A 20,567-nucleotide genomic window follows, 5' to 3' on the forward strand; every position below is an offset into this window, starting at 1 on the left:
TATTTTACTAACATTTGTCTCAAATCATTAATTTTGTGACACAACTAAATAACAAATGCAGTAAGTTGCACCAATTTTTTTAAAATCCCAAGAAAAAATATAAATAAGTGAACTCTTTAACCTACTGTCTAACGAGCCAAATATTTGATCATTTTTTATATAATTAATTACTTGTGTGGTTTAAAACAAGGCTTACTTTTTTGAGGTTAAAATTATTTGGCTTTATTTTGTCTGATTTTTCGCAAACTGTGGTAACATGTATTTAAAAATATTATCTGCATATCATAAAAACAAAAAATGATTGACACTAAAACTTACAAATTTGGGATAACCAATGATCGGTTTCATCGTCTTCGCGACATCTTCGAGACTGATGTGAATCACTCCTCTTTCATTTTTATAATAAATTGCAATCAATAAATGTTTTGAATATTTGTAAACAACCACTTACTAACTTTTTTATGTCTACCGGTTTTAAGGCGTACCTAACGTACCATTTTATATCTTGTTAACAGTAATTATAATAATACTTAAAATAATAATAAATGGAGAAGAATTATATGCATATGTTAATACTTTATCCATAAACGTATCCATTTTTTTTACCAAATACTGTCAAATTTGCTTTTGATACAAGTAACAGTTATTGGCAAATTATTGCTTTATAATATAATAAAATGTTTTTTCATTAAAAAACAGGTATTTACCAATTAAAATACATTTTTTATCCTTCAGTTAACGTTAGAAGAACATCAAGAAATTTGTATATTCGCATTAAAGAACACATGAGGTGTCAACTTCTCTGATTTTGAAAATCAATTTCAATTGTGACTTTAATAAAAAAACAGGTGTTTAAATCTTACATACAAAAAAAAAGGGTTAAAAGTAAATAATTTTGAAATATTTTGTATTAGAAAAGCTTTACAAAATAATGTTTTTTTTAATCAATAATCAAACAACCTTCCAATATAGTCCATTACACGATGTTCCATTGAAATGGTCACTTTATACCTACTCAACTCACGCCCCTCCCTTCATTCTTTCCCTCTTTTTTTAACTGAAAAACTCCGATAACATAAAATGTTTTCAAAATTTAATCAGAGAACGCAAGGGTTACTTATTAAAATGAATGGCATGTTGGTTTAAAAATTTTTGCAACAACTATGGTGAAGGTTAACAGTGGGTTTTGCATGTCGGTTGAATTGGTGTTCTAACGAAGAAACGGGTACGTCTCGAAACCGGTATACATAGAAAAGTCGGTATGTGGCTATTTACAAATATTTTACCTCATTATCAAAAAATTCATGCTTTACATATCAATAAAAAATTCCATGAACAGACTTATCACAAATAAAAATAAAAGTTTTAAAAAGCCATTGTTTCATAAACAAAATAAGCCACTCATATTCTCGGTTGACTGAAATTCCTTACAAAACAGGAAAGTTTTAAGTTAAAAGTCATCCAAAATGATTTAAATATGTATTTTGTATTTCACTTAAAACCAGAGGTGTGAATTTTTAAATACAAGCCTTAAATATTCCTCTTGTGAGTTGACTGATTTTTTACTTAAGTTTACTGTTTTAACTTTAAAAAATATTTTGAATTTGTAAACATTTTCGTATTTTACTTTGAAACTAAATACAGAGGGCCAATTTCTTAAATTTTAGATTGTAAACATAATCTTGTTTGCCCGCTACTTTATAAAACTAGTTCCTTTCAATAAATGATAATAAATAAAAACATCTTGAATAACAACAGTAACTCTAGTTAAAACAAAACGAGCTTCACAATCACAATATGTTTAACGTTTTCATCAATCAAAAGATGTATCATTTTCCATATTACTCGAAAAAGCATTTAATTATGATAACATCGTATTTTTACATTAAGATAGATTTTACAGATAAAAGTGAGACCTTTTCGTATTTCCAGTTCGGTTCCTTTAGCATTGCGAAAGCAATCAGAACTTTTCATATAAATATACTTTTCGCGCATCACAGATTTTATAAAAAAAATTACGCGATACACATTTTTTAACATATTTTCGCTACAGTAAATACAAGAATGAGTAATATTTTCTGAAAACACTTGAAATTTTATCATGATTTTGTTTTAAATTATTAAAATTGTATATATACACTAGTAAAACAGTGTCACGAATACACATATATCAGTCTTGAATATATTTACACATATATTGATGAGGTACATCACTTGAACTCACCAACCTTAACTGGGAAACGTAAAAACCACTTTGATTAATTAAGATACTATATATTTACATAAGATAACATGATCAAAGTTGGATAAAGTTTTTTCACTAGTTTTAAAGAGGAATGTCTTAGTTTTTTTTAAGGATTGATTTAGACGTTTCATACCAAAACATCAGCGGCGGAATCCACCGCATATTTGTCTCAGACATTCATTTCTGGAATGGTCTGGTTAGTTCTGGGTGTCTTCTGGTTGCACCCTTTTGGATTCTGGAACTTGTGGTTCGGAGCCTGGCTTTGTGTGCCAGGGGGGGTTTTCGACCTCGGAGGGGGTGGGGTCCTAGGGAGGCTCATGTGCATAGCCAGCGAACCGTTAGGTGGATGATTCATCCCCGTAGTTTGCTGGATGTCGGCCAAATTGTGTTGGGTATTGTTCAGGAAAGTTGTGTTCTTTGGCAAGGTCATACAATTCTGGTTATACATTTGATTGCCTTGTTGTTGGTAGCTGTAATTCATCTTTCTAGGTAATGTCATGCAGTGTCCTTGGTTTCCCATTTTCTGCATCTGGGGACTAGATTTCTGCATTAAATTAGTCATCTGCATATTCCCGTGACAGATATTCTGACAGTTTTGGTTTATGTTTGTGAACTCGGTGCCCTGATTCCTTGGCACATTTGTCATCATAATGCTGTTCTTATCTTGATGATCTACATCAACAATGGCGCTCGAGCTTTGAGAATGTCCAATAAAATAATGCGGATGCTTTGTGTTTAAGTTGTCAAAGCTATTATTATGGTTTCTTTTCTGTTGCTGTTGAAGGCTTTTGACTTGAAGCCTTGTTTTGTCTCGTTGGTAGTAAACTCCAGCAAATATCAAAACATTGAGAATCAAAAGTGAACAACCAATTGCTATTGTAACACTCAAAGCTGTGGAGTAGGCTGTATATCCAGCTGCTTCCAGATTATTGGTCGTTGCTTCTTGCGTGACATTATGAACAGGATGGTTAGCGATAAATGTTGAACCTGATCTTACAGAAATGACACTAACACAAGTTGTAACAAGAGTGTCCATTGTTGTTTGAGGAAGATCGAGAGTGATATTTGTTAAAGGTCTTCTGTACAGTTCTAGAGTTGGGTCATAATACGAAGCTCTTGTCAATGGATCAGGTCTGACAAAGCCATCGTATAGATCACCATCATTGTGATTGCGGAAGAGATTGTGTTTGGCGATGACGTCTTTCATACCAGATCGGTGTAGTTCAGGAATCAGACGCAGCCATACAGAAAGCTGGTGAGCTCTAAAATGGTTCTTCATGCGAGGTTTCATCCCTATAAACAAAGAAAAAAAAGCATGAGTTTTAATACAAACTACCGAAACATTTTCGAATGAAGGTATAAATATATTATGTGTAAAGGAAGTCTTCATAAAAATTAACATATAGGTAGACATGTAGGGGATATAGGCTTGGTGAGTGCAGTTATAAAAAATAAAAATACAGTCACTACAGTATTTTAATTTTGTCCAAACGTTTGTAGACAAAAGACTGGATTTCACTCCCTAGAGAGTCACTAAGATTAACAAATTAGAACAGGAATAGAGGACATTTTAGAGAAGGGAATATGGAAGTCTAGAAATTTACAAAGCTTATGACCTGTCTTTGGCTGGTTTAAATGGCCACTTTACACACTGTGTAAATTGGCCTCTCAAAATTGCCAACGACAGGTCATAAGCCCTGTAAATGCCTAGACTTCCAAGTTCCCTTCTCTAAAATGTTCTCCATTTCTGTTATAATATGTTAATGTGTATTTATGCTTTTGAAAAAATCTATTTGTATCACCATCTTGAAACCCTTACCGCATTCAATGGTGCATAGGGCTATTTATTTTGAAATCTAATGTGGAGTTTTTCAAAAGTGGTCGCATGTAGGTAAAGACTCAGTTTTACGCTTTGGATACAGTCCAGGGTCAATAAAATACTTCAGTATAAAAACACATTTAAAAAAATATTTCCATTGACTCTATCAGGAATTGAACCTAGGACCTTACGCACGGTAGGCAAATGCTCCAGTCACTGCAATACAAAGTGGACGTTTTTCCACTCAATTTAGACCTAAAAAATACTTGTCCAGGATTCTGGTTCTATTACAAATACCAAACTGTATTCTGCATCCGCCTGGATACATCTTTACACATAATTATTTATATATTCTAAAAAAGCACTTGTCCAGGATTTTGGTTCTATTACAGATACCGAACTGTATTCTGCATCCGCCTGGATACATCTTTACAAATCACTATTTATATCTTCTTCTTGCGGTGTCTTATTAAATCCCGTGGACGTTGGCGGTCACTACAGCGAAAGTTATTATTATACTCCATAGCTCTAACAACAGCTTATTGAATGTACTTGCCCTGAAGATTCATGGAAAAGATAAACATCATGGTTTCCCGTTGCCTTTTCTGTGAATTTTACTGCCAGGGTTACCCTTCCTTAGCTGATTGGTTCTAGTTAGGCGGCGTCAGAAACTTGCCTTTTATTCTCTCGTTATCTGTTGTGATCACGCCGTTACGAGTGTGATTCCATTGACTGGGGTTCGCGACGTGGACGCTAACCAGTTGGACTAGTCAGTAGTGTTGCCGGTGAAATACAACTGGGCGTTTGCAGCATTTTATAGAATCACACCCTTCAGCAAGTGATTTATATTACAAATAGGTCAAGTCATATTACATACAATTTTCGAGCTGAAATTGAAAGTTTTACCTATTTCCAAATATTTCTGATGAAGCGTGTCATACTCATCCCAAACGATGCTTTTGTATCTGTTTCTCTCACGAGAGATTGGCAGCACTGATTCCTGGCGATGATACTCGTTAGGATTTCTGTAACAACGAGAAAAGTAAATGTTATACTATTTAATGAGTTTTCGTTACCATAATATTTGCAATGAAATCTTGCACACTTCGGTTAAGCATTTTAAAAAATACATTTGTAACATTATGTATTTATTTGTAAAAATATATATATGTAACGTAATGTATTTATTGTAACGTTATGTATTTGTTTATATGGTAGTACAAATAAAATTTGAACACCTATTTAAACCTTAACTAAATATATACAAAAACTATTTAAAATACAAACATTATTATAAAATTCAGACGCTTTCCGATGACACTCTATCTACTAATATGGATGTTTGTTTAAACAAAAATTATCGCCATTCTACAAAACAATGCGATAGGACCAGCATCCTTTATATTTTTTGGCAACTCATCAAACATCTTAAGTCCTTTATGATACAGATTGTTTTGAGTTGCCTGGATTCTTATTCTGGGGAGTCTGAAACCTTCACTTCCCCTCGCAGGATAGCGACGAATTTCGTTTCAAAACTGAACATCACAAAACATGTTTTCAGGCAATGAATTATTTTTAAATTTCAATATTAACATTAGAGTATTAAAAATAACTCTTTGCTTCACCGAAAACATGTTCAGTGCCGTCAACATATGTTGAATTTTCGTACATCTTCCACATCTCGATATTGTCTTCATTCTCCTATTTTAAACTTTCTGCATGATATTATATTGATTTTCAGTACTCAGAAAGAGAACACTACAACAATAATTGAAATGCGGCAAATCAATTGCTGTAAAAATTAGATTACTTGTTTATAAACTGAGATTTTTTCTTATTCTTTTTAAAAATTCTACCTTTCTTGAAATTAAATTGTCGATATTTATTTTTTCATAATATTGAACTTTTATTAGGGACAGAGACACAGTTTATAGCGACACAATCAGGAACGAACCATTCCCGGTGAGGACACAAAAGAATATCATGTGATTTTTCTCAAGCCTGGGTGTTCTGTGATGTAATTCACCACTGTAATTGGGCCTTCTGGCCTGTTGTGGTGCAAAAATAAAATAAAATATAAAAAAAAAAAATTAAATTAAAAAAAATATATTAAAAAATAATAATAATTATAAAAGAAGATAAAATCAAATAAAAATAAAACATTATCTATTTTTGCTCCTAAATATTTTTTTCTTTTACTTCATCTATATTTTGCTTTAAATATTGAAAATTCATAACCTTTGCTGATGACATGAAAATTTACGCCTGCATTAAATCTCACACTGACTGTAAAAATGCAAGAAAATCTCCACAGACTTTTTCAGTATTGTAATAAAAATTTACTGGAATTAAATATTAGTAAATGTCATTCATTTTGTATTTCACGCAAATAAACGACAATCAGCTTTCCTTACTCTTTTAATAATACCGATCTCTATAACAGATAGTCAAATTCGCGACTTAGGTGTTATTATTGATACGAAAATAATGTTTAATATTGAATCAGTCCAAAAAAACATATAAAATGGTCGGACTTATTATGCGAGTATAAAAACCTTTTAAACATGCAAAGACATATGAAAAACTCTACAAAACATTTGTTCGTCCCCAGGTAGAATACTGTACTCCTATTTGGTCACCTTACTATAATGTAAGTATTAATAGACTAGAAAGGGTCCAAAAAATTTTTTTTAAGCAGGTCAACTACCGGTTAAACATTAACTTTTCTAATCACGCTGAAAGTATGCAGTACCATGGAATAAACTGTCTTAAAAATAAAGGAATAATGTAAGACCAGTTATTTTTATTCGAATTAATACATAATAAAATTGATTTTCCAAACCTATTAGAAAGACTTTCTATTCTACCATTCCGTGTGCCATCTAGACCGACAAGACAAAATCTTCTGTTTTACACTGAAAACGCGTCAACAAACTATTTTCAACAATCTACAATACCTAGAATATGCGACCGATATAACAATATATTTACCGAGGCTGATATTTTTTGTGACAATGTATGTAAATTTAGGTAAAAAATTATGGATTTTTTACCTAAATTTTGAGAGAAGCAGACATTTAACTTTATTATTATTGTATAATTATTGTATTAAGTGTAAACATTTTTTGGTGTGTGCATGAGTTTTTTACACTAATATACAAATAAATTGGCAATATATGTGTACATACTGTTTGTTTACTTAATAAAACAAATAAATAATTTTATTTTCTTGGTGAACGTTTAGTTTGTTGCATATTTTACTTGTTTAAACTCTTATAAATTTACATTTTGAAATATAAATTTATTTAATCCAACCAATAAGACATTTGATTTAAATTTATTTGCATCTTTGTGGGAAAATGAACTTTTAAAAAAAATAATTTTTTTTAAAGAAATATTTTTATAATCTATGCAAATATTTAATTTTGAGGGTCATTTTCAATGAGTTGTTAATAACTCACCATAAGAAAATGGGAATCAAGTTGGGGTAGAGTGCGATTCAAACCACGGACCTCTGATCTGAAAGTCCGCAACACTAGCCACGGGACCACAACCCAATTTTTAAATAAGATTTAAAAGGAAACATTATAAAATAAAAAACATTTTAAAAGACTTCATAAAATATAAATGTGCTATAAAGTTTAAAACGTATCGAAATAAACATAGGAAAAAAAGTTGTAAAAACAGAGGAAGAAGTAATGATGATTCTCAAAAATTTAATGAAGTTTGTATGTATGTTTTTTTCATCAAATGTCTAGAATATTCTATTTTATTTGAGATAACACGATGTTACATCACAAAGAATTTTGTAGCACAGTCTCTTAAGAGTTAAGTCAAGGTAAAAATAATTTAGAAAAAATGATAACACGTAAAAAATCATTTGTTTGCAGTAGTTGTCACGTAACTCGTATTTTTTTACCTGTTATACTAAATTCTTTATAGTTAAATTTGGCACATTCATATGAGCCATTCGGCACATTTTATCAATTAGGCTTTGTTTAATGTATAAAAGCTGACCTTTTCTTGTTTGAATGCCTCACGGCTGAGAAGGGGTAAAAAGGTTGTACATTACATAACAATATGCGGTTTACATTAGCTCCCCACGTTGGGATTGTTCGGGGGTTAAGAGCTCTGAGTAAAAAGTGACAACGCCATGGGGGGGTCTAAACAATGACAATAAAATTAATATACACACCATAAAAATATATTTAAAAATGTTTTACTAAGAACATTCTTTATTTTCTGACAGTAAAAACAAGTGAAATGAGTTAACAATGTTAACAAATTACAACAGGGATGGAGAATACCTCAAATAAGGGAATATGGAAGTCTAGGCATTTACAGGGCTTATGACCTGTCATTGGCTGGTTTAAGTGGCCACTTCACACACTGTATAACATTCACCATTTTGCCTGTTTGAACATTCATATTTCTGTAATTCTTCCATTTGTTGATTTTAGTGAAGTATTATTATTCCCTTATTTAAGGTATTCTATATCACTGTTGTAATTTGTAAATTCTTATGACTCCAGAGGGGGTGAAATCCAGTTTTTTGTCTACGAACATTTGGACAAAATCAAATATTGTAATTAACAATGTGTTAAATATATCCGAATATGTGTAAACATATTAGATTTTCTCCCTATATTTAACAAAATATTGTTTAAATCAACCATTTCGTTTTCAGAAAAATAAATACTTTAAAGATAATTATTGAAAACGAATAAGTGAAATAATATATTAAACATAGGCAGAGTGGTGAATGTTACTAATGTGTAAAATGGGAAAACCAGCCATTAACAGGTCGTAAGTCCTTAATTTTGACTTTTAATTTTAACTTTTAATTTCAACTCTTATTTTTTATTTATTCATTTGAACATCTTCTACCTTTATCTAATTAATTATTGTTGGTTGTGAATTTTTACTAAGAAATATAAATGTTTATGAAAACAGAGAGAGAGAGAGGAAGAAAGTAGAATTTGAGCTTTACAGTGTCTTCTCCCTTTTATGTACTTTTTATTTACTTTTTTATTAAAAAAAATAATTTTTTAATTGACTAATTTTTTTCTCCTCGCCTTCTGCATTTATAATAAATAAATGTAAAGTCAGTAATTGGTCTTACAGCAATTGGTAGTAATTGATCTTTTTTTCCTCGTATTTATATAAATACTGTATGGTTTCCTTAATTAATAAACAAGTTAAATACCCTTACGTCCATATTCCTTTCTCGAAAAAAATTTTTTCTATGTGGCAACAAATATTGAATTTATGTCTGCCCTAAAATTCATATCATAGAATTAATTTCACCCAGAAAAATAAGAATTAAGAATATTTCATCCTGATTTCTCAAGGAATCGAACCCGGGTCATTTTGCAATATAAGCGAATGTCAACGACTACACCACGAAACTAACTTATCTCTGATCTATTATTTTCTTCAGGATTCCGACCTCAAAGCGGCCATCGAACCAAGTTCAATCCGGCAAACCGGAGCTCTCACTACCCCTTCACCGGCCATTCTGCAACAGCTTGTACAAAGCAACCCTTTCTCGTTATTTTGTCCGTGTAAAAGACACCCTTATTTAGACATCTTTCAAAAAAAAAACCTTTCGATCCAAAAGAAAATCATAATTCGACCTCTTTGACAAGTTTTATTTTCGTTTTAGGGTTGGTTAACTCTTTGATCCCTGACTATCAAAATTTATCCTGGTGTAAAATAACTGATATATGTAAGAGAACCTCGTATATGAGAATGTTTTTTATGTAACCAATCACTTTTAGTATACATTTGGACGTCTTAAAGTAGTTTTAGCGACGTTGAAGTAATAAATTCAAATAAATTATGTAAGTAATACTTTAGGTAAGGCTAAGATAAGCATTATCGAAAGGAGCTTAGCTTTAATTTTGAAATGTTTAGCAAATAGGCAACATCGAAAAGATTTGTGATGGATGCAGAAATAAAGGAAGACCGAGAAAAATATGGCATGACCAAATCCAACAAATATTTGAAGATGTACATGTCAAAAGTCGGAATAATTGGCCCGCGTGAAAAATAAGATTTATTAAGGTTATTGTGATGATAATGATTTGAGGATGGCCACTGACAAGGCGATATCTGTCACTGCACACTGGAGTGGCAAGGTCTTAAGTCCGGACCCAATATTTTTATTTATTTATTATTATTAGTATTTTTTTATTTTTTTTATTAAAAAGAAATATTTGCGTTCTTATAATTTACGTAAATATTTATTTATTTGTAAATAACTCACTATTGGAAAATGGAAATCAAGTTAGGGTAGAGTGTGGTTCGAACCACGGATCTTTGATCCGTGAGTCCGAGAGACTAGCCACGAGACCACAACCCGATTCTGTAAGTAAGTAAGTTATGTAAAGAAAGCGAGATCTGTATTCAAAGCCATAGAGATATGGAGTTGTTCTATCCTTTCTGCCTACTCTTGCGGAAAATGGTGTGATGATAATCAATAAATATTTTATTAAAAAAAAAATACATTTGAAGCACTAACTTTGTGGTTATTCATTGAAATAAATAAATAAAACATCTTTGTTTTTAACCTCTTTTTTTTTCCGTCGATTGGTTTCAAAGCTGTACAAGCTTCTTTCTCAAGGTTAACCTGACTAATTAATTGTTCCTTTTTTATTTTATCCATGTATACTAAATACCACATGCGTAGCTAATCAATCAAGTATTTTTTTCTTGAAAGGATGGTAATTTGAGATCTATACGTTCTAAACTAGACAGTAGTGGACTAAAAGGAATACTGTTTATTTGGTTATTGATTATTTTTTTCTTATTATGAAAAAGTAATATGATGTTTTAATTATTTTTCTATCCTACTCTCGATATTATAATTCAAAATTAAAACATTCAAAACCTCCACTATCCACGTTCAGGAATTAAAGTGCCAAAATGAAATCGAATTTAAAATTTCATTTAATATGATACTTTTATTTACAAAAGTAGTAAGTTTTTAATTTAAAGTAGTTTAAAATATTTTTTTTAGAGTGCAAAAAAAAAAAAAAATCTTAAAAAAAAAGTGTTAAGACACAGTTAAGGTTTGCATTCCTAAAACACATTGATTTATAATTCCTATCATCTGATAATTTGTGATAAATGAATAAGAAATCTTTTAGTCCTTTCTCCATCCTCTATCAAGATTGAAAAGCGGGAAGAATAAGGAACGTGTCTTTGTTAGTAAACTTTTATTCTAAACATCCAAATACTTCTTTCCAAAAATCTTCTAAGCAGTTCCTTCCTCGGAATGGATTTACAACGCGTGTTTCGCTGGGAAACTCTCAAAAAGTGATCGTGAAAATAAATTTGCTAGGAAAAACTCAACTCGAATGGGGTTTTGTTGATCTTACAACAAATTAAAATGGCAGAAACAAACTTAACTACAATTCCATTATTTCAATTTATTTTAAAACATTGTAAAAAAAAATAAAAAATCTTTACCAATATTCTACTTTCGCACTTAAGATATATCGAATTGATTAAGTAGTGTGTTAAAGGAAAATGTTTGTACAGATCTACCGGTTATGCGTTTGGCTTACCGATGCAGTGCTCTATGTACCATTGGGTGCAAAGCCAGTTAACTATACCACAACTTAATTCCTATTTTCCCCACACAAATTATTCATGTCTTTTAGGAAATATTTTGAAAATTAAAGTATTTTGGTACGGAAAAAACTCCCGAAAAACAAAAAAATTGTTTCTTAAAAAAAATTATATATGATAATATATTTATTTTAATATGGAAACTTGTCTTTTTACATTTAAACACTACTACTACTGCTTCTTTCATCACGCCATTTCCCGTAGAGAGAATGGACCGCCTTACACATTTATTCTGGCATACACTCCTAGCTTCTACCACTTTCATTCATCTTGTCATACATGCCCTTCGGTTCCGCCTGCTTTTGAGATGACCAGACTTGAGATTGGGTTTATCTCATCATGCCACGTCTTCTTTGGTCATCCTCGTCTCACGTAACCGTTCATTTTTGCCAAATATACTTGTATTTCCATTATTTCATCGTCCATTCGTTCTACATGACCAAACCATCTCAGAGACCATTTCCTAATCTTATCAATTATATCTGATTCAGATTCACACTCTCGCCTGATTTCGTCATTTGTAACCCTATCTTACATTGATTTCCTACACATTCTTCAAAGCGATTGCATTTCAACCGCGTTCACTCGGCTTTACAAAAAAGATGTTTTTTTATAAAGCATTTATACATACTCTTTATAATGTGCTTTCAAAGCGTGAAAAGCTTCTGAATGCTTTTGAGAAATTTAATATGTACATCGATGAAAAATGTAGACTTTTCTATATTTCAAGGCCAGTTAACAAAATTATCGAGATTTTGACTTGGCCTTAACAAGGGTATGTCACGTGATAAAGTTGCCTTAAGAACCTTGTAAAATTCGCTGTCTTTTACGAAACGGTTAAGGAGTCTTTAAAAAACATGTGAATAAAAAAAACAGCTTAAGGATTAAGAGGAAAACTTCTAAACAGAGCTTTGTTCTTCTGCATGTCTATATATATTTTTTTGAAAACGAGAATCAATAATTCTCCTCAAATAGTTAAGGGCTTCCATTTGGCGTCTTGTACTGCTCTGTAAGCATTTTTAACGGATTTTTTAAATAATGTTTTGTTTATGTTTATGTAGATACTTGTGGAGTTTATGGTGAGGGTGATAGCAGAGTGGTCCGCTCTCATTCGGGTGATTGTAAAAATATTTGAGTGAGTGATTGTGGACTGCCTTGCCGTCGCTTTTTGCTACGCTGCCTGCGGGTACGATACCCTACTGATACCACACGATACAGATACAACTTGCATCTATCTTGAGACGGGTTTACCTACATAGGTAAATGCAACAAAAAACAAATGTTGGAAAATATACAAAGCACATTGTTACTCTACTATTATTTTTGTAAGGAACACAATAGGCCTTTGAAGCATATAAATAAAATTGGTTATTTTACATATTTTTTATACGCCTCCACTATTTTACAAGAAAATAATTTATTGAGTATCCTTAAAAAAAACAAATTTGTTCTTAAGAGGAAGGAGATAAAATATATTTGGATTGTTTTTCCACTTTATTTTGTTTTATTAATATTTCTTCAATCGTTTTATTTTTTTCCTACAGAATTTGTCAGCCTCGTGGTGTAGTGGTCAGCGCGTTTGTCTACCATGCAAGAGGTCTCGAGTTTCATTTTCGACATGGTTTTCATTAAATATTTTTTAAAAGGGTATTTTTATACAAGAATATTTCATAGTCCTGGACTGGTACCTAAGCGTAAGAAAATTAAGTAATGAATTCCAATATTTTCAGTATCTTATTACGCATCTATGTAGCTAAATTATTTTTTTCCCGTTAGTTAATAGTATTTCCAGCATTTTTTGAGGGCTTATATTAACTTATTTATTTGACTTTAGAATCAAATAAAATGTATTCTGTAAAATTTGCAAAATGGTATTTTAAAAATGTTTGAGGTTAAATAGACATTTTTATCGATCGTTGCGTTGTTGTTGTTGCGATATGGTCGACAGCCCTGATGTTATGATGAGAATTGGTTTGTATGTTCATGATAATTACCTAAGACAGCGTCAGTATATATTGTTTCTTATTCCAATACACAGGATCAACTGATTGTTATGCCTATTGGAAAAGCTATCACTATGCTGAACAACGTCGCTCTAGGTGTTGTCATGTCTCTGAAGGGGTTTTTCGGAACAGGATTCGTCTATTACTTTGACAAGAGTCTCTAATGTATTTTTTATATCAAACATGTATAAATATATTTAACGTATTAAACTTAAGTTTGTGATGCGGATATTATTTATGAAATAAAATGATTTTTTTTTAAATGATTTTTTTTTTTTTTTTACAATAAACATAATAATAAAGCAGAGTACTAAAAAAATAAAGCATAATTACATAGCAATGAAATATATATTAAAAGAAAAATAGTAAACAAAAAATTTCACAAGGGCATGGCCTATACAAGAGTATACAAGTGGGCCTATACAAGTGGGTATACAAGAAAATGTTAATGAATTTTTGCTCCTTGTATAAACTGTATTATTAATCCGCCTGGACACAGACAGATTAATAATAATGTTTTAATGTAATATACATCGAGGAGCGTATTACTCTTATCAGTATCATCTAACTGAGTTTTTTTTTCGATAAAAACAGACACAACGCATGTTGTGTGTATAACACAACCTAATATAAATATTTAAACGGTTAGGTAGTACGATTTTCACACATATTTTATGCTCGGTTTAAAAATTAAAAGGGATTATTTCACCTTTCGCAAATGTAGAATTATTTTTTTCAAACACGGTATGAGGATTAACTCAATTTTTCCTCTTTTTTTTGTATTTTAATGGACAATGTAGACGAGTGAATTAAGCCCGTCATAAACTGTTTAGAAGGAATTTGAGTTTTAAAGACCATTCATGATTTGTTCACAAAGTTTTAATTAAAATTCAAACAAAAAAGGGGTCGTTCGAATTTTGCGAAGTACACGGCAAATGTCGCTTAATGGGGGTGAATTTATAGAAGATAGATTGGATAATGATAATAAGGGTTTTCGGTTTTGTTATTTTTAAATTGACGTAAAAGTTTTTAAATTTCTCCTTTGTGATACACATTTTATCAGAGGGTTAATTAACAAAAAAAATAAATTTAATGTACTTGTATATTGAGAAATTATAAAATAATAATATTGTCCTCATCATCAGCTATACAGCCCTCGGTGGGCAATGGGATGAATCTAGAAGTTTCCAACATTTTCGTTTGTCTGCTGCCTACGTATTCTAATTCGCCATGTGAAGTTTGGATATATCAGCTGGATATATCGCTGACAGAATCCATACTTCACATTTTAAGGCTTTCTGGTCTTTTACGTCCCTGTGGTGCCAGTGAATGTGACGCGTTTTATGGGATTGTCGTCATCTATTCTGATGACGTGACCACCTCAGCTCAAGCATCTCACGTGAATAGAACTGATCACGTTGGAATCTCCATAAGTTGCAAATTAATCTATATTGGTATCTATGTCAGCCATTTTGATCTCTCAGCTGCTCCAAGAATTACAACAACAATTCAAATAAATAAAAAAAAATCCATCAAAGCATTACAAATTATATTTTTTATAGGAGTTATATTGAAAAAAAAATCAATCCAGGAACGCTTGAGCAATGATTTGACATAATACTTCATAAAAGGAAGAATATTTGGCTCTTAAACATAGTTTTACTAATGCCAAAGATTTCGATCTATAAAATGGGTGAATTGCAAACTGTTAGTCTTAAGCGTGCCCAAGATAAACGACAACAAAAAACCATCGCGCCGCTTACCCGAGGAGGTAAGCAGAAAAAATGTAACGCCAAATCACTCTGTTTTTGGATACAGATCTGGCTTCATCTTCATACATCTTCTTATGTACGCACGCTGATTATTCTTTCTCTTGACATGTCCATTTTCAAGTATTTTTAGGATTTGGTCAAACAATAAATTTTTCGGTGATATTTTTTTTCTGCATCCATCAAAATTTGCATCGTTTATGCTTTAAGCCGTTATTTTGCTGCCCATCCGATCTACATGTCCAAATTAACGCAGCAATCCATTCGATAATGCTTGTCTCCGTCTAACACAGTGCACAGATCTCAACATTTGTGCACCTGAAGATGTGTATATGAAGAGGAAACGAAGTATGTCTGTAAAGAAAGAGTGATTTTGCGTTCTATCCTCTCTGCCTACCCCGGTGGAAAAACAGCGTGATGGTTTGTTGTTGTGTTGTTAATGCAGCGTATCTTTGTAATTTGTAAAAAGAGGGAACCACATTTAAAAACGAATATTTAATGGCGGCCCTTCCAGATATCAAACCATGGTAGGCAAACGTGCCAACAACTACCCGAAAGCATCCGCCTAGTCAAAAATACTCGTCCAGACTCTAAACGAATACACAAATTACTCGTACATGAATTATGATGATGGATTCTGCAATGCGATCTGAAACATAGGCAAATAGGACAGACGACGCATAATAATCCAGCAAAATCCAATATACTACGTCGGAACGCAAAAATTGAAAACAGAAATATATTTGAAAATAAATCAAATTTTCAAATTTTCTAATGTTCAAACAATAAATTCAATTCAATGGAAACAAAAGCTACACGAGTTGAACTAAACAATAACAATTTTGACCACTTAATAAAGGTTTGTTTTACTTTACAGTATAAATACAATGTTTACATTTTTAAAAAGAAACATAATTTTGAATGAAATAAAAGCAAAAATTTCCACCCTTCAGAACATGATTTCCACCAAAGCCATGCGTCATAATAATATAAAACAAAAGGCGTTTTACAACTGACACGTATTTTTCATTTTGAATTTATTTTGGCAATGTTTTTCCATCCTTGGATAGGATACTCAGTAACAATGAATTCATTTAACAAAACGGTTTTTTAAGGTATTGTCAAGAATAATTCCACTCAAAATATAAATTTATAAACAGTACATTTTCTGCCTCGTGATCACATGGTCAGTGCGACTAGCACTTGAAAGCAAGAATGATCATCTTGCTTTCGTGTTGCAAAAATGATCAAGATATACTATGGTTGGTGTACCAACACAGAGGCTTTGTACCATTGATCTTTAACATTGGATGAAACTCGAGTTTAAATTTAATCAATACATTCACACGTGTAAAAAACATCTCCACCTTCAATATCACCGTAGTATATAATAGTATTTCCAAAAATACATGGATCACATGCAGATTTATAGAGATGTAAACACCACCATGTCTTAACATGCACTAAGCTTAGTTAAAAAAGATTTAATCCTTTATTGAAGAATTGGTAGGAAGGTAAAATGGAGAGGGGGTAGAGGTGGGGATACCCGATTGGTTAATTTTTAATTCAAATAGAGGGCTTTACTGAAAACCTATTTGATTATTTATTGAGCGAATATAATTTTTAGTGGAGGTGTATTTTAGTATTTGCATGTTGGTGCAGTGAGTTTCCTGACAAAAAGACGGACACGTCTCGAATCCGGTAAACTAAAAAAGTCGGTGAATGGTTAAATACTATTATTACTTAAAATGTTTGACCACAACGTTACTTCTTTAAATATAAAGGGTATATTTTAACTTACTGTGGTGTTACTTGCAAAAACCTGTAAATTGCTAACCTGTTATTTGTTTTGTTTTATGTACGATAAATGTAGCTGTTAGATATCTTAACAAAAAATAAAAAAATATCGGTAAAAAAAATTATAATAAAAAAATAGATGCGAAAAACGAATGTTGAAAAATGAAATGAAATATGAAATATATAAAATTAATCGGGTTGTGGTCCCGCGGTTAGTGTCTCGGACTCACGGCTCAAGGGCCCGTGGTTCGAATCCCACTCTACCCCAACTTGATTCCCATTTTCTAATAGTGACCTATTTACAACTCGCTGAAAATGGCCTTCAAAATTAAATATTTGGGTAAATCATAAGACTGCAAATATTAAAAAAAAAAATTGTATATCATCATCATCTTTCCGTTTCCAGACCTAATGGTTCATAGAACACTGCATTGGTTCACCAATTGCAGCGTATCTTGATCGTTTTTGTAACATGAAGGTAAGATGATCAGTTTTACGCTTCAGGTACCAGTCCAGGGACTATGAAATACTCTAGTGTGAAAACACCCATTCAAACAAATATTTCACATCAACCATGTCAGGAATCGAACCCGAGACCTCTTGCATGGCAAGCTAACGCGCTGACCATTACATCACGAGGCTGACCCGAAAAAAAATATGTATTTAAATATATAAATAAAATGTGTACCAATTATATAAAGTACTACGTTTCTAGATTTACATATGTATTTAAAAAAAATCTTAAGCAACAATATTTATATGTGCAGTTATTTTTATTTTAATATTTGTTTTACATTTTGAGTCCTTTATATTTGGCAATAATTCATTCAATATTTTTGGAGCAAGTACATTATATTGCTTTTTACCAAAGGCTTAAAAAACATAAAATATTTAATTTAATTTATTTTACGAAGAATGTATTTAAACTTTCCAAAATTTATTTCCTGTATACAAAGACAGTATAGCGAACATGTATTATTAATGTTTAATCATTTTATTGAGGTGCGTCCCATTTATTTCACTCTTCCTAGTATCAGAGATAGTCCGTAAAAGCGATTAAAGTACGACTCAATGCGCACATTTGACCTACGTGATTTTATAATACTGAATTCCCCCAAAAAGATAACAGGCATATAGTAACTGTATTCAAAGAGCCAGTTTTACAGCCTAAAATAATAGTAAAAGAGGCATAAAAAACGTATCAAAATGTTTAACAAAGCCTACGGAATGAGCCTACCTTTGCTCCTATTGTTATGCCTTTATTACACGTAATGCCAAAGCATCACCTGCGTTCCTGAAAATTGTGTAAATACAAAGAAACCTGAAAACGAAGTGCTTTGTGAGTATCAAATTGTGCGCGTCACTTCACTTGCTGAAATTTCCTGAATTTCAGGCGGAAACAAATACTATTTGAATTAGTATCAACCGCAGCTTAGAGAATATACGTAAATAATATTTGTGATAATGTTTTATATTTTAAGAGGTGAAATATAAACATTTTGTCATATTTGGATTGAAGAAAATAAATACAACATTAAAATGCAATGTCTTGTTAAAAAACAAACAATATTTATCCCTAATTTGAGTTTTTTTTTCCAAAATTATCCTTGTTCTGCTGTATTGTTAGCATTAAACTCGTCAGCGGGTTCAAATAAGTTCCTTTGATTGTTTAATAAAGTACTTTATTAAAAAAAAAATATGAGCAATCCTTGTCTTCCATTGAAAAAACAGCCGTTCGTTTTAATTACTTGGGTTATTTTTATTTTACATGTGTATTTTTGAAACATATATATTTTTTATTACAAAATTTTGACAAACTCTTCTTTTGTCCTGTCCGTTTTGTTGACTGAAAGATATTGCTTTTAGCAATAAGTCCGCTAAAGTACTTATTTTTTGTACAAAAAGATTGAAATAAATAAATACATTTTAAACCATGCTCTATATTTTATTATATTATTACAAATTCAAACTATGATTAACACAAAAAAACTATTTTCCATTAGCCATAATTTGAGCATATGTCTCACTTCTGTTTTTAACTGACTAATGTAAATCTTGTTTTTTTTCTAAAAAATAGCTCGCTAAGCCTCTTTTGTAAAGGCTTCTCAGCAGGAAGGACAGAAAGCATTTATAAGGAAGTTATGAATTATTCACTCCAACACCTATAACAATTGAGGAAAAAATCTTTGTTGGTTTTTTTCTTTTGCAACTAGCGGGAATTGAACCCACGACGCCAGTTTCACAGTTGGCTGTTTAACCAACTGAGCCATGAGGCTTGTTTGGTATCATGTTAAAATTTTAGGTTTACAACATTGCAATGTGTTTTTGGAATATTTATTACAATATGTAGGAATAGCTTGTCCTTCCATACTAGTAAACCTGATGTTATTATGTACCTATTCGTGTTTTTACTGGGAGTGTGATATGATGTAATGTTATGTTATGTGAGGTAATGTAATCTTCTAAATATTTTACTTTCTGTGGATATCTCCTATTATTGACTTGAATTCTCATAACCAAACAAAAATAAATATTTACGGTTAAATAAGTTGAGATGTGGACTTTCAAACAACGACAAACGATAAATATGTATAACACTTTTTACAAAAGATGTTTAAAGCAGTCCTAAAAAAAGTCAATGACATATGATTATTTGAAAAAAGTCTCGGTTGAGATATTTTGATAGGCTTATTAAGCTTGTATTCTATAAAAATACGTTATTACAACTTTTTTTTTTTTTTTTAAATCCAGCACTTTTTTAAAAGTACGACCAACTTTGCCATCATCTGAATTATTAACACAGAACCCAAGTTTAAATAATTAACTTTCGGAAAGTGCCAGGAAAAGCGCGGTTTTTAGAAATGTAACTTCCGTTCATATTTCAAATTCAAAACATCAGAACATCAAACGTCCTTTGTCTGTTTAAGTACAGCCTTAAACAAGATACACCGCGTTCCTAAAATAGTCACCTACATTTTCAGAGGCCCTAAAAAGACCTTTAAAACGTACCTTCATGAACATTTATGTTGAAGTAACCATAACCCGTTGAAAAACATAAATGTGAAATTTTTACTGAAGGGTTTAAAAACCACATTTTTATAAACCTTTTTAGATACAATTCTGTTAGGTTAACACAATTTTTATTTCACTTTGAATATACTTTGATTGAATTTGATTGGTTAATATTACAAAAGAGCAACTTTTTTTAGAAAATTAAAGATAAGCATTTACAAGGCTTATTACCTGCCGGACTGGTTTAAAAAATTACCTTACACACCATGTAAGATCCACTATTTTGC

The 20,567-nt window shown here is 31.4% G+C and overlaps 1 protein-coding gene across 1 annotated transcript in view; it reads right to left on the bottom strand.

Moving 5' to 3' along the window:
• Positions 1–775: 775 nt before the first annotated feature.
• The window catches only part of LOC148271884 (uncharacterized), a 31,272-nt gene continuing 11,480 nt past the window's right edge, over positions 776–20,567 (bottom strand). Inside the window, exons 2-3 of the mRNA XM_088240802.1 lie at positions 4,971–5,089; positions 776–3,538 (exon numbers count right to left, since the gene is read on the bottom strand). Of these exons, the coding sequence (XP_088096928.1) occupies positions 2,415–3,538; positions 4,971–5,089 (1,243 nt within the window). The 3' untranslated portion in view covers positions 776–2,414. The remainder of the gene's footprint in view (positions 3,539–4,970; positions 5,090–20,567) is intronic.

Source organism: Micrasema longulum, unplaced genomic scaffold (assembly GCF_059751315.1).
Source record: "Micrasema longulum isolate JH-2025_06_02 unplaced genomic scaffold, ASM5975131v1 h1tg002608l, whole genome shotgun sequence".
NCBI classification, from domain to species: Eukaryota; Metazoa; Arthropoda; class Insecta; order Trichoptera; family Brachycentridae; genus Micrasema; species Micrasema longulum.